General features: G+C 43.3%; 2 protein-coding genes across 14 annotated transcripts in view; both read left to right on the top strand.

Annotated features, from left to right (window-relative positions):
- Positions 1-1,408: 1,408 nt before the first annotated feature.
- On the top strand, positions 1,409-16,237 carry LOC105029521 (capping actin protein of muscle Z-line subunit alpha 2). Its single transcript, XM_010902920.4, has 10 exons — positions 1,409-1,503; positions 9,843-9,906; positions 10,768-10,819; positions 10,964-11,027; positions 12,131-12,337; positions 12,443-12,522; positions 13,475-13,553; positions 13,911-13,982; positions 14,792-14,854; positions 15,034-16,237. The coding sequence occupies exons 1-10, from the start codon at positions 1,465-1,467 to the stop codon at positions 15,172-15,174; spliced, it is 861 nt and encodes a 286-aa protein (XP_010901222.1). The 5' UTR covers positions 1,409-1,464; the 3' UTR covers positions 15,175-16,237.
- Positions 16,238-16,484: 247 nt separating this feature from the next.
- LOC105029519 (suppressor of tumorigenicity 7 protein homolog) overlaps positions 16,485-24,325 on the top strand; it is a 45,742-nt gene continuing 37,901 nt past the window's right edge. For 2 of the 13 annotated variants that reach the window (XM_029114904.2, XM_029114903.2), the window contains exons 1-2: positions 20,719-20,807; positions 22,000-22,043. In XM_029114904.2, coding sequence (XP_028970737.1) covers positions 20,734-20,807; positions 22,000-22,043 — 118 coding nt within the window. In that variant the 5' untranslated portion in view covers positions 20,719-20,733. Of the gene's footprint in view, positions 16,630-16,877; positions 16,975-17,045; positions 17,338-20,675; positions 20,808-21,641; positions 21,717-21,999; positions 22,044-24,325 lie in introns of those variants that run through there. The other 11 variants (XM_029114908.2, XM_029114907.2, XM_029114911.2 and 8 more) reach the window with 11 other exon arrangements.

Raw genomic sequence — 24,325 nt, 5'->3', positions numbered from 1 at the left:
CAGGGACAATGACGGCATGGGCTGTGTGAGCCAAGTTATTACAAGGGTTGTGTTTTGCTGGTAATCAAGAATGGCTGATGGAGATTCAGGGTTTTCACAGAGCATCCGGGTAATTCCCCATGTCCCGGTTTTCCAAAAGCATTATAATGAAATGTTTCTCTTTTTAACCATAAGATACTATGGCAATATGCATTTGGGAAACATATACATATGAAACCGTCTGCTAAAGGACTTAAAATGTAAAATTACATGTGATTGGAAACCCTGCCCAGCAGAAGCGTTTACAATGCAGGATAAACGTGCCATCTAGTGGAAAGGACTAGTGTCCATGATACAGTTACATGATACCACATGAATACCTGTTGAATTGATACGTCACTGCAAATTTGGTCAATGGGATGAATACAGGTAGCGAAAAAAATAACAATATACCACAACTGGTAATGCAACCTTTGCTCTTTTCACACTTACACTTTTGCACATTAATGACAGTATATACTCCCAGGAGTATATGAATAAGAAGTTGCCACTAATTGTAATTAATGTGTACACCAAATTATCAAACTATTCTCTACTCATTCTATACCAACTGCCTCCAACAATGCATACTGTGGACAGGTCAACCAGCTGGTTGCCTGATGCATTCAGCATAATTTAGGGTTCAAAACAGTGGAGGTGGACTGTGGAGGTGGTGGATGAATTCGGGAAACGCCCTGCACCTCTCAGTTCAGCTGAATCACTGCAATTCAGAATCTCATTTGGGAGGACAATATTACAGCAATCACCAAGAGACATACCAGCAGATATAACACTTGTGGGAAAGCTGTCACGCGTGATTTCTAGCCCTTTTTTATTATTATTGCAAACCCCTAATTAGGGGCATACACCTGGGTCTGCCGCTGCAAGGATAAACGGCATCTCGTTGTAGGTCCGCAGAAAGAGTCATTAGTTAGCACCTGCTTGCCCTAGGGTCCTACATGACTCCAGTGCAATTGTCGCACATTTGACCACCCGCTGTTCTAAAAAGCATCTTCCCGCAGATGAAAGGGGAGGCAAGTATTACAAGTCAATCAGGATTTTAAACAATTCTGCTACCTCAAAAATTATTTTTCAGCAACAGATCATTCGGTCCCACACAGAGTAGTAGCTCCAAGTAGCTTCAAATTAAACAGCTGCACAAAAGAACTGTGCTCAACTCTGCATTTAGATTGCTATGCACGCATTTTACTGATCGCTGATATTATTTTCCATGCTCAACACCCTGTATATAGTGTACGCAACCTTTGTATGGATTCCGTTACAGTGTTCTCTACACAAATAAACCACGTAAAATCCTCAGCATGTATACATTTATTTAGCGATTGAAGGTGATTCTGAATCTGAACAGTATTATGATTTTTCGGAAACCTCCCACTTGATGACGTCAGTTTCGGCTCTGACAAGCTGGTGGTGCCGGAAGAAAAGATGGCGGATCATGAGGAGCAGTTATCTGATGAGGAGAAGGTAAGACATCGTTTTTATCGTCTGTTAATTGCGTTGAATGAAATATTTATTTGCACATGCCACGTGCGTCTGTCAATTTATGTACATGCCTTTAGTTAAAATACCATGCATACAATCTTAACAAACAGCTCGCGATTCTCGCTTGGCTAGTCTATTATTTTTAGCTCGGCAGCCTCTGCCCAACTTCCGCTCCTTTACGAATCTCAAATGGAGACTCCTTGTACGGTCCTAACTCTAAAATAGGAACTGTGCAGGAAATAAAAAATTATCCAAACGTAACCCCTAACCCCTTTTAATCGAGAACCTTGTTCCCACCACTGGTTTCATTTTCATGTGCGTTTACCGCTTTGTGATCATGTCTTGAACTTGTCACGAACGAGCATCTAGCTAACGTTGTGGTAACCAACGCGTTGGCTAGTAAACGTTACTAGCCACAGTCACTATACGCCCTATTCGCACTATATATTCACGGATGTATTGGTGACAGTGTGCATTTTTCTGCTGCTCGTTTTCGTGACAATTGTAGAGGTAAATATTGGCTTTGAATATAGGCCAAACTGTCTACAGCGTTATAACGGAACTATAGCGTTGTCGCTAGAAAGCTGGCTAACGCGCACCCGGTACTGTAGTAGTGTAGTAACTGAATGGCCGAAATAGTGAGGTTTGACTGTACATCTTAGGTTTTATTAAGGAATGTCAGTACATTTATATAGGTCATTACAACAATATTTACGTTTCAACTAGTTTGTCCACAACATCTTTACGTCAGAAGTTTGTTAGGATTTTGACAGGGCATCGTCCAATGGGTGTGGCTCCGTTTTCCTCATCATCAGTCACGGAGACATTAGCTAATGCTGTGCGCTCTATTTAATTAATGTCGGACGGGTGTTAGAACTGCACCCACCACCTTATGTGAAGTAACATTTACAGTGGTACCATCAGTCTGACCTGAATTTCCCCTAAACCAGAACTCTGCCCCACACCAACTACGAGTATATCCCTTTTTCTCTAGCAATAGCACAGACAATATAGGCCTATCCCAGTGAGACTTTCATTAATTAAGGAACAATCAAAAATGAATTAAGTCACAACAACACTTTTGTAATTGGCATTACACCTTTCCAAATCAAATTGAAACATGGATATCAATGTTTATGCATGCACTCTATGTAGTAGTTATTGTCTGCAGCAGCATGCTGTCAAATTGTAAGGCAGATTAGACTAGATGAGTAACTGTGAAACGCTGGTTTACATGGCAAGTGACACAACGTGGAAACTATGTTTGGTTTTTATTTTGAGGCTGGTGGTGTCAGACAATTGTATTTCATACTTTTTTGGGTGACATTAACAGTGCCTAGCAGGGCAAGTTTGTTGCACTTCATCAAAGTGAGGTTTGAACTTTATCAAAGCACCGGAATGTCATGGGACACCAGCGTCAGAGCAGAGAACTTTCAAAGGTTTGTCTTTCACGGCCCAGGGATATCAAGAATTTGTCTTTGTCTAATGGAGTAGCCTGGTTGATGCAGTATGTCATTTTTTTGTATTTTCCTTTTCACTTTATATTGACTGTGCTGGTAAAGGGGTGATACACGAAGTTCCTCCTCACAGAGCCATTAGCAAGCTTGCAAACATTACGACTGTTTCAAACCATTTGTCTGTTGTTGTCCCGTAACACCTACTTGATCGATTGATCGATGTCTACAATTGTCTACCCCATCCAAACAGTTAATAACAGTTTAAGCTTTTTGTAATAGCTTAAACTGTAATTGCAGTTTAAGCAATTGCACAATTTAACTTTGAAACTAAGAAGATCGGGTGTTTTGGGCTGTTAGTTGTGTAGCCTAGGTAATCTGAATACATTTTATGCTAATTCACAAACTGTTGTTACCATGGATGGACCTAGAGTGATACAACAGTGTTGGACTTCCACATTTTGAATTCTCAATTCAGACCTACTTCCCTGTACATGTTCTTGTGAGGAATGTAGCACCCGAAGAGCCTTTTCCTGCCTGTACGTGTCTGCCTTGCTGTCCTTGATTGGGATGTGAATGAGCCCTGGTGGTATTCAGTCTGGAAGCGGTTCTGCTACAGTTATGACTGCTACAGATATGACTCTGGTTGGAATTGTAAAAATCTGCTCATTCTAAAGCGTTCACAGTCTTAGATGAGTTTTCCTTCTGAATGTAACCTCCTGGCAGTAGAGTTGGTTTTGCCCCAGTGCCCAGACAAACTTCATGGGCTGTAAACAAACATTTCTATGGACCCCAGGAATAGTAGCTGCAATTTTGTTAGGAGCTGTTGGGGATTCAAATGTATAAACAAATAAACCAAATGACATTCAGCTGGAACAAGTTAGCCTGTAGTATTTACGGTGGCAGGCATTAAATGCCTATTGGTTTGGGAAACAATGCATTTTTCAAAATGAACTTAACAAGGCTCATGGCTAAGGACGTGTTCTGTTTGAAAATGTTCACTTCCAGTTCCTCATTTTGGTAAAAATATTTTTTTCGGTTCATTGCATGGCATTTATTAGCCATTCTCCCGGAATCGATCTCACATTTGCATTTTGCTTGATAAAAACTTTAGAGCCCTGTGTTTTGAGACTGATATGGACTGGCATGGGGGGGGTGGTCCCGATGTTGTCTTACGCAGTCAAACAATACAGCCTGCCTCCCTGAAGCTCTGGCAGTGCCTTTACATGTTGTTCTTAAATTGCTTGTGCGGCCATACTTCCAAGTAGATATTTGGCTCCCTCGGTTGCATTAAGCTGTATCATCAAGTTTTAACGAAACCATTGAATGCTGTGGCTGTGATGGGAATTTGGATAACCCTAACTAACTAAATGGACAACTCTAGCTGTCCCTGCTGGAGTCACTTCCAGACACGACCTGTGTCGTTGTGTGTTTCTGCAGGGCAAGTAGCCCGGTCAGTAACTGTCTGTTCAGCTCATGCACTGAAATAGCCATACCACATGATATAAGGAAGGGTCTTGCTACCGCACCCCCCCCCCCGTCCCTGTCCCTGTCCCCTCTCCAAATGATCAGCATGGGAAATGGGTTAAGATGAAGGACACACTCTTTGTTAATTCATTATTTAGTGTTGTCTGCCCCCACTTTGGAAGTTCAAGTTGTTGCCACATTTTTTGAAGCGTCGCTGTAGTAGCTGTTCCGTGAAGATTTGGGTTTCACCTCCTTGTGTATCAATCTTTGGTACGTGTCCATTCCTAGGGTGAGGTAATTGAACAGTTAGAAGGGACCGAAGTGGTTGATGAACAGCTGTAGGCGTTCTTGTGCTTTTGTCCCATTTAGAGATACTTGTCCAGATGAACCTTAATTGCGCTGAACGGTCATTGTTTTACCAGGCTATCCTTCTCATACCCTGGAGTTATTGGTCAGATGTACTGTTGTGCTGTTCTCAAGGAACTGATTTATATCACAAATATCAGGATGGATGCATTAAGGATTTATCCCCCTAGAGAGGTGATGACCCCTGGGCATTTACCTCAACAGGATGCCGCCAGGCCAAATTACACCTCTTCCGTCCCACCCTCTAATGGTTTAGCATTCTGCGGTGTCCTGACGAGGTGTGATTGTGAGATCTGGTATGGTTCCGCTAGAGCTGTATGTTTTCTGGGGATACGAGATGCTCCCAGGCTGGGGTCTGTCTGCAACAGCCAGGGGGTCTCCCCCTCTCGCTCTGTCTGTCTGCCTCTCTCTGTCCCACTCTCTCTCCATCCAGCCCACAACAAGCCCCCTTGACTGTTCTGATTGTTCCTGTGAAATGACCTGATTCCGTGTGTCCACAAAGAGTGTCCGTGTTAGTGTTACGTGTCATTGCGTTTGGTGTGATACGATGTTAGCGCCACCGCGTCAGGTGTTACATCCCACGGACGTGACAGCCCGCTTCGCAGTAAACTGACTGTGAGTTTGGGGAGAGGCTTGGCAATGTGGTGAAGCTCTTTACCGCGGTTGGTTTCAGTTAATCACTTGGCCTTGTGTAAAAGCCTAGTTGGCCTTCTCTTGACGAAACGGCTCACTGGCTCCATGTGCATTTCACCCTGTGATGATTTTAGACATGTTATCGCATAGATTATTTTGAAGATCATTGCATGTCTTCCTCCTAGAAATACGAGCCGTTCAGTTATTAAAAAAAAAAATGTTTGGTCCCTTTTGCATGTTCAACCAGGATGTCCGCTAATGTCTGTGACGACACGCTAACTCAACCGATGACCTGAGTTTGCTATTGCAGGTGCCCCGACCCGCCTGAGGGAGTTGCTAGAGCACCGCGAGATAAGGAAATCCCTGCCGACAACGCCCCCCCACCCCCAGGCAATACCTGGCAAATATGCGTGGTCTACAAAAGAGCGCCTTAGGACAATGTGTCACACTGGAGACCCCTGAATTGTTTTTTTTCTTATACCCTTTATGTCTCGGCGACAGGAAGGAGGTGAACAATATGTAGTGAGCATGAAATAATTAAAACTGCCGTATGGAATGGATGATTCTTCCCATGCTCCTTGTTGTCACTTCCCTCTGTAGTCAGTAGCGCTCCGGTGATACGCGTAGCCAGTACAATTCACCTTTTGGAGTCTTATTGTCATTAGCTGTCACACTAGATGAGTTGTCTGGCTTGTCCGATTCCCCCCTCAAAGCCTCTGCCTCAGGCTGGTGCTGCATGTGCCCCCCCCCACCACCCCTGTGCGCCACGTGCCCCCGGCTAATAAATGTAATTATACCTCTGTCACTGTCAGGCAGGGTTTCTGTTGTGGCGCCTGCACCGTTTAAATTTACCTGACATTGGAGACTTTTGACGGTCGCACACATGCATTGGAGGCCCCATTAGGGTGTCCTCCCACGGTGCTGGGAATGACAAATTGCATTTACGTGAGGGCCATGCTCCTTAACCAAACCCAAATCAGCTTGTGAATTTGAAAAGAATGAAATGAAGTACCCCAACGGCATCCTGCCTTCTACCTCCAGATCATCTTGTGTAGCAGGGCCTTGTTTGCTTTGTTGTCCGTTATTGTGCCTTTCCTGAAATGATTTCTTTATTCTGTGTTGGGTCTTTTTGTTAATTGTCTCAGGCGTTTTGGGAAATAGTTTGAAAACCCTCTTAAAATGCTCTGTTCTATGTTTACGGAAACTTTTCTTAACACGTAACACATTTACATGTGTGGCAGTTACTTTTCTCTCTGACGGTTTGGCAGACAAACATTTTTTTCAGTTTTCTCATTTATTTTTTGTCTAAAATCTGGCAATTGCCAACTAATGGAAACCCTCCTGTCAGGTCACTGGGTTGCCTTCCTCTTCAGTGTCATCTAGTCAGTCCTTGATCTTTGTTATGGTGCTGTGCAATAACACCCTCATAGAAGTATTGTGGCCTATGGGGCTGGGAATTGCAAACTCAACAGAATAGATTTTTGCAGGTATAGTAATGAATGTCTACTGTGACTCTGTTAACTGTGAACGCTGTGACGTTGACATTTTTTTTTATCTTCCAATAATAATTTTCCGAATGCATCTGGCAATCCGGTAAAAGGAAATGTCTTTTGATCATTCATGGAAATTGAAGTGCTGAAAATATTTCCCCTGTTTAGAAAATGGCCGTAATGCCAACCACAGTGCTCCCTTACCAGCAAACACTCCTTGGGACTTCTAGGAAACCAGTTTCAATACGACACATGAATGAAACAATGTGGAGGGATAAGAGTGAATCTGTGCATTATCTGCTGTCATGACACCTGTTCTGCTGTTGGCCAATACTGACTTAGCCGAGCGCCATTCAGTCAGTTTGCTCTCTGGCCGACACTTAACGTTTTCCCTGTTGGAGCATATCCCAGTGGAGAATTAGCCTTGGTTCAGACTGGGATGTCAGCCGGTTGGTTGGGCAGATAGATCGTACACTGGCTTCCTAGCCAGTCTGTCCCTGAGCAACTTCACCCTAATTGGTCCCAGCTCATGGCTGTGATGGAGAATGTGAAGAAGGGGTGAAACAATGTGTTGTGGAGTTGTGGGCAGGACCTTCTCGGCTGATGGAAGGGGCCAATGAGAAGGGTTTCCATTATAGTAGTTCACTTGCGCCTCTAGCCGGGTAAAGGCTAAATGATGGGGTGAAGTAGGGGTCTCTTTTCAATGACACTTCAGAGGGTAGGCCTTACCTGGAGGGAGAAATTAATCGGTGTAGCTGAACTACCAGGGGTGAGTGTAAGTGGGGCATAGAATTGAGGAATGTTTGTTTACATGCTCTAGAGCGTAATGAGGGTTGCCTGATCCAAATGGCTCCTCCATACACACACACACACACACACTCTTTGTCCCGAGAAACACACACACATTTCATAGTCTCTCCATATCATACCAAAATTGTGAGCATCAATCTGCAGCTATGTTGAGCGTTGAAGTTGTCACACATACACAAAACATTTGGGCCCATGGGACAGATGAACACACACACACACACACACACACACAGTCTGGGGGGGGTCTAGCCAAGCCGCATCACCCCGGTAGTGAGAGAGGGAGGGGTGAACTTCATTACTAGGCTCCTCAGCACATTTTCATGCCCTTACATGGTCATGAGCTACTCGGGAGGGAGGGGCACCATGCCCCGCTGCTGTCAGTTTCACATGTGACCTCCGTACAGGAAGTGTTGTTTTGCAGCAGTATAGTGGAGAAGTAGGTGGCAGATGCTGGAGGCTCTGATGTTCTATTATAAAGAGAGAGCTACATTTGGGGCTGTCGGTTTCACATGTGACCTCCGTGCAGGAAGTGAGGTTTTGCAGCAGGGTATTTGAGAACTGGGAGAAGGACAGAGATGCTGTACTGAAGAAAGGGCAGCCTATGTGCTGTAGGCTCTGATGCTCTGCTCTGAGGAAAGGGCAGCCGTGTGCAGATGTTTTAACCTCCTAAGACCAGAGCTTTGACAATGTATGCATTATTGGGGAAGGTCATGCTGTTAAATAGTCACACTCCCACCATAGAAATTGTGATATGCTTTTGAGAAACTGTGGCTGTCTTAATGTTGTTTTTATTATTTATGTTAGTGCTTTATTGCTGTTTTAACAAGTCAAAATTAAACTTTAATTGGGGAAAAAAACAAACAATCAACTAGGACGTCTGTAAAGACGAGCTAACTTGTCAATCTAGCTAATGTTATACAGCGTGTGGTTTGGAATCTTTATAGCTTGTCCTGCCGCAGGTATAACTTGTTGAATGTTGAATTTTGGTATACATGTCCTAGACTAGTGGTACATGCTTCCTAGGTTTAGGGGCTAACTAGAGAACAGCTAAGCGTTCCAGCTAATGTTACACGACATGCTACTGGGATCTATAGCTCATATCACGCCACTGTTAAAAAGTGAGGTCTACATTTGTGTTTTCAAATAATACACAAACAATAACAAAGTATTTGGGAAGTACTTCGTTTAAAATAGCGTCTTTCCCCAAAACTGTTTATAATTAGCATTTTTCTTATGCCTGGTGTAAATCCTATTACAGATGACTCTTCTAAATTGACATTTGTTTTGAAGATACTGGAAATATTTTGTATATTTGGGTTGAGACGTGGTTTGCTGTTTCAGAGATGATTGACCATTACGAATGTGAGATCTTCCGTTATGGATGATGAGATACATTTTCAAATATTGCATGTTAGCTAAATATATCTTCACAAATCGGCTGTTAGCCTCATACTTTAGGAATGCGTAACTACGGGTAACCTGAATAGTGTTCAAGGCCGGCCACCACACCTTAATATTAAAATAAATTATTTCGAGCTGATTGTAGACCCAAATGTAATACATTTGTCTGTCAATGGCACTCCTTCACTTGCCAAATCCTGTGTACTCATGACATTTTCAAGTACTCTACAGTCAATAGCTAAAAATGATAAAATGTAATCTACTCGAGATGTTAAACAGGTCAATTATCCAGTCAGTCATGCTTGAAGTTGTACAAATCTAATTGCAAATATTATATTAATATATTAGTGTATTTTATCTAATCTATGATGAAGTGAATAACAGAACAAAAGTCTAGCATGTAAATGTGGACCTTTGTAGACAAAGTGATTACTTGATTCATGTGTCTAAGTTCCCCATCTTGACATGATTGTCACAACTGATTAGCCTAACCAAGATCTAAGGGCATTCCCCTTTCTACTGAAACCAAGTTTTAACTGAATGACCATATTTGGATGAAAATACAGCTTCCTTGCAGTCTAGACTGTGAAGTATTCCTTTTTAGAAAATATGTTGCCTGTCACACTTGTTCAAAGATATATGTTGGAAAGTTGTTTTATTCCTGAATTTGGTTTAATTATGTTGCTTTTTTGTTTTACAGGTACGCATAGCAGCAAACTTCGTCATCCATGCCCCACCAGGAGAGTTCAATGAAGTTTTCAATGGTGTGTTTTTTTTGTTAGTTTTTTTTTGTTTGGTGTGTGTGTGTTTGACTGTGCAGCAGATCCAGTTTGCTAACCTGTAAAGGCATTAGTATACTTTGCAGTGGTGAATGCATGTGTTATGAAATCCATTATGTGGTGAATGGGTCTATTCGATCTTCTTCAGTGTTCACGCTCAAAACCCTTTCCGTCATTATTGGTCTCAGCACTGTCGTGCTTTTCCAAGGCCTCTTATGTATGAAACTCATCTGTTGGGGACCAGTTTAACTGCTGTGTGAGTGTTTTGGTCCAGGGCCCTCTGGACACTGTGGCATCTGATATGTCACTCCGTCTAACATGCTGACACCGGGGCTGGTGAAATCACTGACCAGACATTTGCTCTGCACTAGAGGTTGTCAACCACTAATCTAGTTTTTTTTTTTTTTTTTTTTTTTAGGTAGATGCTAGATGAAGCTAGGAAGGGTTAAGTTGTGTGTCTGTGTGTGTGTCTGTAATCCTACCCCTGTCATGATTAGCGTTGTCACCTCTTAGAGTGTTGGGAAGGCTGTCTGCACCTCCTTATCTCAGCTTAGCACACTCTCTCTCCCACCTCCTGTGGCGTGTGCCACTGAGTCTCCTTTAATCTTTCTTTGATTTCACAGTATGTCAACTTGTCATGGCTGCTTTAGCCTCATTCTTTGTCTCTCTTGCGCTCTCTCTCACTCTCTATCTCTTTCCCGTCTGGCCCATGTGCCCCCCCCCCCATCCTGGGACTGGAATGTGTGCATGTGAGAGAGCATGATGGGATTTGATGTGAGATCTCCTGTTTTTACTGTGCACTGTAGGTTTCTGAGCTCTGACTTCAGGTTCTGGTCTTCCCCACAGATGTGCGATTGCTGCTCAACAATGATAATCTGCTTAGGGAAGGTGCCGCACAGTAAGTGGCTCAACACGAAGACCCATGTTCTGCCCCTGTCATAAACCATCTAACTGAATGGCTATATTTTTTTTACGGATGATACTGGGTTGCAATATTTTTGTCTCTCCAGGAAATAATAATTTTCTTTGCTTGTTTCTGTAGTGCTTTTGCACAGTACAACGTGGACCAGTTTACCCCTGTGAAAGTAGAAGGATATGAAGAACAGGTAGGGCCTAGGGTGTCTTCCAGGAATACAGTGAAACAAGAAGTGGGGGATTTTACGTCTAGAACCACAACCTATTGAATTCTAGTGTCTCAGGACCTGGCATCATTTAAAGCAAACATCGTAAAAATCTAGTCACATGAACTTACATGAATAGTGTCTTCAGGCCAGACTGTGGTATGTTTAGTTGTTTGACTGCAGAATGCTAGTATTGAGAAGATGTAGGGTAAGCGTACCTATTAAGCCCACCAAAGAAACAATTTTAGAAATGTCGATTATACGCTGATTTTTATTTATTTTTTCTCCAGTGGAGAGTAATCTCTCGTTTCAAGTTCTACAGATTTGCTTGCACCATTTTAGAAGATGTTTTATAAAATATGTGAAAAATTTGGATTGAGCTTAATGGGTACTAATGTTCTTTAATCCACAGCTCTACTACACTAAAATAATTTTTGACCAAAATGCCACTTGTGTCATGAATTTTAACTACTACAAGCTCTCTATAAAGTAGACAAGGCTACACTTCTTTTAGATTATGCTGATGACTCTTCCTCTGTCATAATGGCTCCAATGTGTTGTCTGTTCAGGTACATCGCACATCACAGTCATGGTCCTGTGCAATGTGTGTCAGCTTTGCAAATGTTTAAATTTTTTTACCCAAAGTTTTGCTGCATCTTCTAAATTGACCAGCAGGAAGAGTAATAATATAGAAATGACCAATCTGATTGGCATAAATTAAAAAGTTGCTTGGATGTAACAAGCGTATTTATTAAACATCACAACAACAACAAAAAATTATTAAAATATAAAAATGGTAGTGGGCTTAAAGCGTATGTGGACTTAATGGGTAATCTTACCCCCTTGTCATGGCAAAATATCTCATTGCTATGTCAATACAAAAATAATTTCTCTAAGCAAAATGAACATGTGTATATTTTTCACTAATATAATTATGTTCTGTTGAGCCATTCCTACTGACTGCAGTACATTTTACAACTATAAATCCATATCTTATCCCACTTTCGAACCTGTTCTGCCCTCCTTCACTCTCCTCCCACTTTTCCTCTCATCCGTCCGTCTCCCCACCCCTCCGTTTTTCTCCCCAGGTTTTAATCACAGAGCATGGGGACCTAGGCAACGGTAGGGTCCTGGACCCTAAGAACAAGATCTCCTTTAAGTTTGACCACCTGAGGAAGGAGGCCAGCGACCCACGGCACCAGGATGTAGACGGAGCGATGGAGGGTTGGAGGAGTGCTGTGGATGGGGCTGTCCGGGCCTATGTGAAGGAGCACTACCCCAGTGGTGTCTGCAGCGTACGTTTGGCCCGCAGGACACCCACTGGTTCTGGTCATGCGCTGTTGAGTTGCCCGTTTGATCGTGCAGTATGTAAAACTCACTGACCTTGTTCTGTCTTTTAGATATATGGTAAAACCATTGACGGACATCAAACCATTATCGTCTGTATCGAATGCCATCAGTTTCAACCAAAAAACTTCTGGTATGTATTTGGAATACATTTTAATTTACCTTTAAGTCCTTTAGTAGAAAAGAGCTATATACAGTAGTGAGTGCATACATTTTCATACTTTCTATATGAACACCCAGTCGAAACCACAACTCCGGCAGTGTAAGTGCTGTGCTCCACCAAGTGGGCTACAGTGCAGTGTCTTGTTGGTTTTGATTTCCTTGGTCGTTCATCGACATCAGTCATGTGATCGGTCCATTTAAATGGCCCAGCTGTCCTAAATGATCTCATATTTCAGCCATGGTATGGCCAAATGATCTCATATTTCAGACAATATGAGATCAAGAGTGATCTCATATTGTCTGAAAGTGACCTCACCATGTCTCAGACAGATCACCGCCAATCCCACTCATTCAAAATATGGTTTCGCTTATGCACCAGGTTGTTAGGGGAAGAAACACTGATCTTTTTCAATCGTCTGTCTTTTGTAGGTGTGACTTTACAGAGGAAAGGAGATTTCAGATGGTTGATTTGACTGTTGTTTCCCTGTTATTGGCTTCAAAGTCTCTCCAGGCTGAATTAAAACATTTCTAGCCTTGTGTAAACCTTTAATTGCCTCACTGCTAAATGCTTTTCAAATGCCATCTAATCTTGCTTTTGCTGGTAATTACCTAACCCCTGGCTCTTTGGTTAGATATTTTAGGCCCCCCATTACCTCGTTGAACCAATCCTGATCAGACTAATATAAATGGATAAGGGCCGTTTAAGGCCTGTGCCAATCCTCTTTGCGGGTGGGTTATACTGAGCTTAGGGCTGTCTGAATTTAGTGATGTCATGGCTCCTGTATGAGATCTAATACCTCTTAGGAAAGAGCCGGCTGCTTAGTGGAGAGAGAAGCAGCAGAGTCAACCCAGACCCAGTTCTGAGAGTTTTACCACTAATCTTCAACAATCTCCATCTTGATGTGTTTCTGCTCTCTGGAAAGGAACGGACGCTGGAGGTCAGAGTGGAAATTCACCATTGGTGGCTCCACCACTCAGGTGGCCGGCATCATGAAAATCCAGGTGTGTGTGCATTCTTGTCTGTCTGCCTGCGTGTCTTTCTGTCTGCCTGCGTGTCTTTCTGTCTGCCTGCGTGTCTTTCTGTCTGCCTGCGTGTCTTTCTGTCTGCCTGCGTGTCTTTCTGTCTGCCTGCTTGCCTTTCTGTCTGCCTGCCTGCGTGCCTTTCTGTCTGCCTGCCTGCGTGTCTTTCTGTCTGCCTGCGTGTCTTTCTGTCTGCCTGCGTGCCTTTCTGTCTGCCTGCGTGCCTTTCTGTCTGCCTGCGTGCCTCTCTGTCTGCCTGCGTGTCTCTCTGGTTGCATGGTACGTGTGATGATGTCAAAACCATCTGTGCTCACACTCCACCTGTTACTTTCTTGATAGGTGCATTACTATGAAGATGGTAACGTTCAGCTGGTCAGCCACAAAGAGGTCCAGGAGTCCATGTCCATTTCTGTAAGTAATAGGGCCTACTTGCTTAATGAAATACATGTGAAGAGTCCTCCAGCTTGGTTTAAATCTCCAGTTTGGCAGCAATGTGGCTTTCCAGTAGACTTACAAGGGTGATGTATTAAGAGTTGTTCATTAAAATAAAAATAATTGAAAGATGGAGACTGCGGTTCTTAGCATTGTAAAAAAAAAAAAAAAGTCTAGACCTTAAAGTCTGTCGTCATGCTGTAAGTTTGATGTTAAAGTGAAACGGCTCTTTTTTCAAATGCCTTGTTGTGTAATATTCACGCAACGTTCATTGTGGCACCACTAAACTGATGCGCTACTTGGCTCGTGGAGTTGGTTTACAGACGAACACGCTAAGCGTTCCCCACGTAACTAATGTGATGGATCTTGCCATAAGTGGCATCGAAACTTTGTGCAAAATGCATCCCCAGTCATCCTTAATTGACCGTGTACTTCAGGCCATAATTCGGGTATTTTTAAAGCTGCTTTTTCTAAGATTTCCAGGAAAGTCATACTTATTCTTCCTTACTGCAATTCTGGGAGAATTCAAACACGTGCAGGGTTTCCCAAACCTGGTCCTCGGGACTCAAAGGGGTCAATTACGGGACTCAAAGAGGGAATCGGGTGTGTGAGTGCTTGGGCAAAAACAAAAACTTGCAACCCGTGGTCGTGGTTGAGAATAGAGGGTTTCAGCACCTGATGTGCCTAAAACAATGTGACATGTCCCCACATGGCACTTTTTAAAAATTTGTTTGTATTCTCATTTGTACGTCTCTTCATTCCACACGTCTTCTGCTGTGTTCCACCAGAACGAAGCTGCCACTGCCAAGGAATTCATCAAGATCATGGAGGCTGCGGAGAACGACTACCAGGTGTGTGAATCAGGGAGTGGGATCAGCTTTGATATGGACTTGTCTCCTCAAGTGTTGTTCACATTGTAGTAGTGTAACTTCAAAACGTAGCCTCCATAAAGCATAGCCATGTGACGCTTTCCCCGTCTGCTGTGAATCCGGTTGTAACACTGAAGCCCTCAACTCCCTTTCCCCGCTAGACCGCAATTAATGAGAATTACCAGACCATGTCGGACACTACCTTCAAAGCCTTACGTCGCCAGCTTCCTGTGACGCGCACCAAGATCGACTGGAACAAGATCCTGAGCTACAAGATCGGCAAAGAGATGCAGAACGCTTAAAGACACAAAGTGGAAATTCCCAATATTGCATGACTGGATGGTTGTTTTGTCTTTGTATGAATTAGGTAAATGGGATAGGAAAAAAGGTTTGGTCTCGCAGGAAAAATTATCAAATGTTATTACACTTAAGATGTCTACTTTTATTAATACTTTTATACAGACACCATAAAATAATCTGTATAATACACGTGAAAATCATGATGTAATTATTGGCGAAATAGGACATAGAGTAAGACATAGTGCATAGGAGAGGTGGTGAAGCATCATATGCAAGACAAGCCGATATGTGTGTGCAATATTTATTATAGTGTAGAGACCACACCTTTTCTTTGACCCATGGAAAAAATAAACATTGAAATTGCAATGATGAGACTATTAAGAGAAATCAGTTTATGTATGAAACTTGGAGTAGAACTTTAAAATGGGCCAATATAGGATACTAGAATAATATACTGTACAACAGTTACCATGGTTACTGTCCCATCCTGTATAGGATTACCGTCATGTTCAATGGCTCGTTCTACTTTTGCACAAACAAGTAGTCCCCTTTGTTGTCAACCACTCAACTTGTTCCCCTTATTGGTAGGCTCGGTGCCGGGGGGGGGGCGTGATCCTCCTGATACAATCTGTGCCCACTCAGTTTTGTTTCCCCATAAACAGTGCAAATGGTATATGAATTAGATATGCCCCCTCATTTATGAAAAATGCCTCCTCAGACATTTCTTCCAGCAGCCGGGCCTACCTCTCATGGTTTTGTCCTAGCCCGTATGTGAAAAGCTCGTGTCAAACTTGTGACCCTCCTGGCTTAAACACAAGTTAACTCATTGAATTTTGAAATTTAACTTTCGTTCAGCAAAAAGGGAGCAGAACTGATGCCCTGACATGCTTAATTGATTAATGAGTATTTCATTGTTACTAAATGTCGATCATGTTCAATTAATTTACAATAAAATTAAAGTTTCACTATCTCCCCCAGTGCTTATTTTTGAATTTAAACAGACTTGACTGTATTATAACACGGCACAATGTAATATATACCTGTATTAAACATCCTTGTCTGTCAGTTTGGTGATTTATTTCCTTGATTAATTGTAATTCAGTCACAACTGTTGCATTAAATTACACATTTCCTATTTACTGACTCAGTCATGCTTCTTACAATTTTATTTTTTTTGCTCCAGACAGTAATTTTAGTATCGCTGTATTTCTGGCTGTTGCAGGGCCTGTGCACGTCGATCACATGATTATACCGGTCGGATCGTCTGTAAGGTACGGCTGCAATGTTGGAACCCTGGAACAGCTCATTGTATTTTAGTATTTGTTACTCTAGACTGAGGAATTCAAATCACTAATTTTGGCCGTTTGCTTGTGTTGAGCTAGTTAAAAGACCAGACATCCCTGCTGAAAATGACAACCTGTGAATTTAGTGGCTGGCGGAAGGCCAGAAGGGCACAGGTTAGTATGACGACCTCATCTTTTCGAGAGACGATCCACCTGGGTGAGAAGTTGCCCAATTCCGTATTGACTTGTCCATATTGGGGTTGAAAGAGAACCTCTGCCCCCTATCTAACCAGGCCAGCACATCTCTACCTGTCTAGTCACTCCAGGGACTCTGTAGGCACATGTAATGCCAAATATGACCTAAATTATTAATAAACCCTTGAAGTGAGCACCTACTATTGAAATATAATATATGATATTCATATATAGTCAGGATATTCTTCGTTCCAGAATGCCCTGATAACTTAAGGCAAGCACACATCCCAGAGAATGGCCATACCATGGCTGGAAATGGGACAGGTTAGAGCCCGTACTCCTTGATGCAATTTTTCGTTTACATTCTACAAGTGTCATTGAGATACTCTTACATCAACGGTCTATTTTAATAAATTCAAATTGGTAGGGACATGCTTGATAACGTCAAAGTTGTAGGCACTTGCTAGTTAGCTGTCCAGCCAACATGCTACGAGGAAAGTATTTGGGATTAGCTAGTGCGTTCTTGCCTGCTAGCTAGCTGACCAGTATACACGTCTACAGCTTGCGCGCTACAATACTGTATGTATCCAGACTTGTTCTCATCTTGCTAGCTAGCTAGTAATGCAACGTTAGTGAGAAAGTGCAACTTATACGGTTATAACAGTCTTTCACGTAGCTAATTTCAAGGTAAGGCAATTCAACATGTTTGTTTTGTGTGTGGGTGTGCGTGTTGTGTGGACACTAGCTAGCTAACCACGCTTTTAAAGTTTCCATATTGTGGTGGCAACTTTTCTAGCTACCTTTTACTAGATAGATAACATAGTTAGCTACAGAACCCAGACGCTAGGAAGCATTCATTTTCCAATGCAAGTTATCTAAAAAGCTAGCAACATAATGTACATGTATTTCTGACATTGTTTGCTAACTTTACAGTTGCGTAGTCATTTCCCTAAACCTAGTTAGAAAAGCCACTAAAGTGACACTAAACTACAGTACACAGTATAAGTGATGAACAGTGACTTTATGATATTGTTTGTAGCTTTACTCACCTAAAAATAGTGTCCCTGATACACCAATAAAGGCCATAAGACATATGTAAGATGTCTACATTTTATTATGAAGTGCTTAGTATTTCGTTTTGTAACCATGTTGGTCGTATCATGATCAAACATGGTGGTAGTTGCGTCTGTAGTTGTCATTTATAATTTCAGTAAAGGCTGAAGAACCATGGCAAACGATCAAATCAGAATAAGTATTCTTTTTGGGGCGCTTGAGTGACAGCATAGTCAGTCATATGATTTTTTTTTTAACTGTGTTAATGTCGAAGTTAGCTCTCTGTCTCCCTCTTCTGTGAGTCACAGCGTGGTGGTCAGTAACAGATGGAAGAATGTGTTCTTTCAGTGGGCCAGCTGGCTGGCTTGCTGAGGACTAGAGGACCAGGCAACTGTCAGGCACAGACACACAGACTGAGTGCTGAAGTGTGTGTGTGTGTGTGTGTGTGTGTGTGTGTACATTTTTACAGGTTTGTGTGTGTTTGTTGTTGCGGTTGGGCAGGGTTGTGAGAAGTGGAAAGGGCCTGAGGGGCTTGGCAGGCCTAACATGTTGAGATGCAAAGCCACTGTTCTTGACTTCAGGGTGTCAGGTTCACAGTGGCATGAATGCTCAGTAGGGTTGGGCAATGTCTGGAATGACACATCGCCCTATAGACCTGCCCAAACCTCGTTGATAGACTTGGTGTAATGTAGATGCGTATCTTGCTTAACGAATTTATACCAGAGCCACAGGCATTGTACATAGCGTCTATATTTTGGGATTCTTAACAGTGAGGCAGTAACGCACAGGGTGTGTGGTATATTCCTATATACCACGGCTAGGAGGTGTTCTTAGGCTCTTCTTGGAGTGCATGGATAAAGCCGTGGTCGAGATATTTGTCAGTATACCACAACCCCTGAGATGCGTTGTCGCTGTCGTGATCTGGGCCGATGAAAATGTGCTATTAAAAAAAGGATGTGTCAAATCCTGAATACTGATTGGCTGATAGCCGTGGTATATGAAGTTGTATACCATGGGTATGACATCACTTGTGCCTTTTTTGCATATTTAAAACATTTGAACCTAATAAAATGGCACTTGTTTTTGTGTTCTGTCTAGGCTACTGTTAAGTATATTTGAGGGGCTTAGTATTTATTTGTATTCTACATTAGAAATTCTAAGGTGTCAGTTATAGAAGCCTATCTTCTCACAAATATTTAGTAGGTCTGGCCTTATCAAAACTTAGAAGACCAGCAGAGATTGTCCCCTAGACACGGCTACGGTTTGTCCTAAAATCAGTAAAAATGGATGGTTGCCTTACTTTCTTCGAGACTACAGCCTAGGGACGTTTACTGGCGACTCCTACTAATTTCTAGCCTCATTACAAGTAGTTTTAACATTCAAGTCAAACAGTTACTGAATGTCTCGATGCCTGTCCGCTAACCATGTGACTCACTAGCTTGCGTGAGCGCTCCCCTTCTGTGAACGGGATTTTGTACCTAATACTGGCCACTGAGTGTACGTTGTCATTTTGGGTTAGGTTAATAGTGGTTTAAGTGTCACATGCAGTATGTGTAGGCTACAGGACAGAATAGGCCATTTGGGAATGTCACCGCTCACGGCACTGAGCGGTTGTGCAGAGTAAGAGTATGTTTGTACAGTGGAATATTTGTAGTTTTTTTTACATTCCGATGTTGTCAACCATGGCTGTCTGTCATAGTCCACTGGTTGTCATTGGTATTGTAATATTTTCCGAACCTAAAGCTAATCCTCGCTCGCAAGTCTGCTTTGGGAGTTGATGATCTCACAATGTCTTAAAGAAAATTGGGCTCACATCAGTTAGTGGGTTTGCCGATATGTGACCTGTGATTGATTACTATGTAAGTGAAATAGTTTTCCTTCCAAAATATGGTAATTTGACCCATATGTAAAAAATATATTCAAATTCGCCTGTCAACTTCTTGATTTTCTGTTGTGTTCACCTGGCTCCTCTATGTTCCTCTTTCACCGACCGTGTCTATTCTATGTTCCTCATTAGTCTCTATATTCCATTGTATTAATGTTACCTTAGTTCTTTTACAGTTCTTTATTGCCTGTGCAAACACTACTCTGGCCGTTTCTCTGGAACCTGGAAGTCTTTGGTTGGCAGTTACCTTCAGTGGTCCCTAAAAGCTTGTCGTAGCCATAAATAAGTAATAAATAACTGACTTCCCTGTCCAGTTTCCCCGGCCAGTTCAATCTCCTCTTACCGTGACTCACCTGACAGGAGACAGAAGGCCTTTGTGGAGAGCACCAAATTAAGCGAACACGTTGGAGGTGGAGGAAACCCTGTCATGCGTACATATAGCTTGTGTCTCCAACAGCCCCCTATTCTCTATATAGTTCACTGCCTTTTGAGTTTGAGAAACAAGACTCGTGTCACAAGCAGTGACCTATAAATATGTACTAGTGTGCCATTTGGGACGTAACCTTCATTGTGTCTGGAAGCCGCAAGGAGGAGGCTTTTAGGTGACATGGGCTGCTCCCCAGCCAGCAGGAGGAGTCATTGGAGATGGTTTGTAGCAGCGGGGACCCTATAAGCCCTGCATGGCAACAGCACTCTCAGCAGATGAGTCACACTCTGCCATAGGAAATCAGCGAGTGCAGTCAGAGGAGCTGGAAGACTCCACCGGCGAAGCATTAAGGCATTATGCCCGGGCCATTTTGTGCCGTCGTGGTGGAACCATGCCCGCCAGGGCACCTCCCAACCTTTGGACCTCTGGTCCAATCAGCTCAAAGCGTTGCATTGAGTCTTTGGGGCACCTAATTGGCCGGACTTGGCACCGTGTAAGAACCCGTTAGATGTTTTCCGTGACAGTGTCACCCCCGGAGGAAATACCAGCAATTGTTTTGGCTTGTGTGCGTTTGTGGTCCTCATCACTAGTCCGCAGATAGCTTTACACACACACACACACTCACACACACACACTAGTTAGCTGGCTGGATCAAACCGGAGTGGGGGCCTTAATTTAGAACTTGGGTGCAGTTTCGGTAACATGAGCACAGAAAGCAATGTTTGCCCTAGCCTACACTCCTCTCTGGAACACCTCAACGTCTTTGCTCCTGGACATCTTTGCTCCGGCCTGGTATGACAAGGGTCAATAGAAGCCTGGAATCAGCGCTCTGTACAGGTGCTACTGCTGGCCAGTGGAATGTCCAGTCAGTCAGTTCACCTGGAGGTTCTTTTTGTAATATTCTGTTTTCTGAGTGTTGTGTCTCAGTGAAATAGGAGCTGGCGTGGTAAAGGCCTCCAGTCGTGGTGGCGTGGATGGTGTTAGAATTGAAGAAGCCTTTGGGAGGAATGACTACTCTGCTGTTGATTGCTCAAACCTTCGCTCAGTGACAACCCCAGCAGGATAACCAGCCTCCCTTTCCCTAATAGAACAGATTAATGGGCCAGCCATCAGGTTTGAATAGTCTCTTGGTCCTCCATCTGAATGCTGAAAGTTTGAATTAATGGAAAACAGCAGGAAAGAAATGTGATGGGTGACGAGGGAGCATATTATAGTACAGATATACTGCCTCTGGAATGAGAGATATGGGGATCTAAATGCTACATAGCCATGCCTTGCTGACCAGGGCTGAAGGCCCAGATGAACAGCTGGTGAATTCATTGAGCAACCACGCTTCTAGGACCTCAGTAACCGGCATGCATTATATAGGTCTCTAAAGTTGAAGGCTCATAAAATGAACGGGAAGGTTAGCGATTTGAAAATGTCCCTGTCCTCATGAGGTGACTCCATTCCCCTGTTCTTTGGGCTTCTTCACAGGGTCGTTCCACCGACATTTGAGAGTTTTTAACGTTTGAGCTGGATGTCAGCATGGCTTAATTTCTGCACGAAACCTCCCTTGTTGATTTTCAGAGGACTTGATGAACCAATCAATACCATGTAATTAAAACAAGTCCTTTTACCAAGCAGGGTTCTTGAAGTAGAGATGGCAACGTTTTAAGAGAGACTCTACAAGCCTGCATCAAATCAGACAACATTTGAACGGTCAGCAGCATGGGAAATGGGAAATGGAAAAGAAGCTTCAGTTCTGCTGGTGTCCAGTAGATGTCAGCAGCATCAGTGCCTTGGCAGCACAGCACCAGTTATACTACCTGTGTTGGCCAAGTACATGTACACGCACTCAGAATTTGACTTTTTGTTATGGTCCTGCTGGAGGTAGACAACATATTTGGACAGAACCCAAAGCCGTGAATAGATTTTATTGCTGACAACTTGTCGCGTTGTTTGAAACAATGTTGTCTCACACCCTCTTTCTATCTGCGGATAGGTCTCTGATGGAGAAGAGGTCTCAAGGAGACCAACATCTATGGGGTCAGTAAAATAAAAATGTAAAAAACATCTACGCAGTCGACATTAGCATGGTGAGCATTTAAGATAATTGGATAGGAACGGTGAGTGTATCATACGTGGGTGCGGCTTTGGTGTCTGCATTTAGGACTGTGGTATATCTAGAAGCAGGTAGATGAATGGACATTAATGTGTAGTATGGTCTATCTCTCCTGTTCATTGTGGAGGTGGCATGAGGACGTGGCAAATCTAGTACTCGTTAATAGGGTTATTATTACCCAGTCCTTATGCATCTGAATTTTGACCCCGTAGTTGACCTCCATGTAGGTCATCAAAACCTCATTGACCTTACCGCGTGGGTGTTTCGTGTTTCCGATCGTGTCTTGAAGGAAATACATTGAATGGCTGGCTGATTAGAGGCAGCCCTGGGCTTTTTCTAATTTCCATACAGGATGTAGCATCCCTTTACTGTTTGTTTTGCTAACACACATGAAAAATCAATTTACTGTCTTTCACATTCACTTGCGCGCTCGCAATAAACAACCATTCAGCCCACCTGTATATCTCCAATACGAATGTTAATTTGAGCACTTACACACATGTAGACACTCCACGGTGCGTGTCTACACAACAGTGAATATGATTATGTGCTCACTAATCATTCCACGTTAAATGATGGCCTGGGCCATGTATGGCTTTTGTTGCTAGGAAAAACACTTATTTTGGTTTCAGTACATACATCCTGGTATGTAACAATTGATTATGTGGTAGGGGCATTTGCCCTTGGAGTGTCTCCGTTTAGCTGACTTTCATCCTCATTGTTCATTGTCTTGCTTACATTGGCCAGCTAATGTTGATGCGTCTGTGAGGATTCTGGATGTTTTTCTCTCAGTCTCTCTTCCTCCCGCACAATCAGATTTTACAAGCTCCCTGATGAAGTATAGCCTGCTTACCCCTGGCTTGACTAACGAACAGCCTTCCCTTTTATATCTCTGTCTCTCTCAATCTCTTGTTAACTCTATCCAACCTCCTCTCTGTACCCCTGCATCCATCTACTTGTCTCCGTCTACCTTTCTCTACCCCTGTCTCCATCTACCTTTCTCTACCCCTGTCTCTGTCTACCTTTCTCTACCCCTGTCTCCGTCTACCTTTCTCTACCCCTGTCTCCGTCTACCTTTCTCTACCCCTGTCTCCGTCTACCTTTCTCTACCCCTGTCTCCGTCTACCTTTCTCTACCCCTGTCTCCGTCTACCTTTCTCTACCCCTGTCTCCGTCTACCTTTCTCTACCCCTGTCTCTGTCTACCTTTCTCTACCCCTGTCTCCGTCTACCTTTCTCTACCCCTGTCTCCGTCTACCTTTCTCTACCCCTGTCTCTGTCTACCTTTCTGTACCACTGTATCCGTTTACCTTTCCCTACCACTGTCTCCATCTACCTTTCTCTACCACTGTATCCATCTACCTTTCCCTACCACTGTATCCATCTGCCTTTCCCTACCACTGTATCCATCTGCCTTTCCCTACCACTGTATCCATCTGCCTTTCCCTACCACTGTATCCATCTGCCTTTCCCTACCACTGTATCCATCTGCCTTTCCCTACCACCGTATCCATCTGCCTTTCCCTACCACCGTATCCATCTGCCTTTCCCTACCACCGTATCCATCTGCCTTTCCCTACCACCGTATCCATCTGCCTTTCCCTACCACCGTATCCATCTGCCTTTCCCTACCACCGTATCCATCTGCCCCGGTTTGCATCTATCTCTCTCCAAATTACCACTCTCTCTCCATCTACCTCGCCATCTTCCTCTTGCTACCTCTCCCTCTATCTGAAGAATGGCCATAGTCCTAATGCTTATTTTTAGTTACCTAGCAACCTAGAAGAGAGGCCTTGCTTACTTGGGTGGTACTTGTTCCCATTAGGGTGGGGGTGGGTTGGTGAAGGGAGGGAGGGAGGGAATCGGTTTAGATACGAGGAGGCCAGCAGGCATTGTTCGGATTTAAGGGCCTCGTTAATGTGATTATTACATTTGATTGATTCCTGCGAAAGAGGTTCAGCCAGAGAGAGTAAGAGAGGGAGGGGTCTTTCCTAAGTTCACTCATCTGAGTAGCAAAGTATAATTGATGCCTGGCTGTCGTTATAACTAGTTACTCATCCACCATCCGCCTCACCTGGCCCTTGTGGTCACCATGACAACGAGTCTGTGTCCTGATTGAGGCTGGCTGAACGTGACCACCAGCGCACCTCTAAATGCTCTGTTGTTCTGAATTGGAACCAATTGAGATTGAGGAGTTGCGTACACTGT

This window comes from Esox lucius, chromosome 19 (genome assembly GCF_011004845.1).
Source record: "Esox lucius isolate fEsoLuc1 chromosome 19, fEsoLuc1.pri, whole genome shotgun sequence".
Taxonomy (NCBI): domain Eukaryota; kingdom Metazoa; phylum Chordata; class Actinopteri; order Esociformes; family Esocidae; genus Esox; species Esox lucius.
This window is presented reverse-complemented; position numbering and strand designations above follow the sequence as displayed.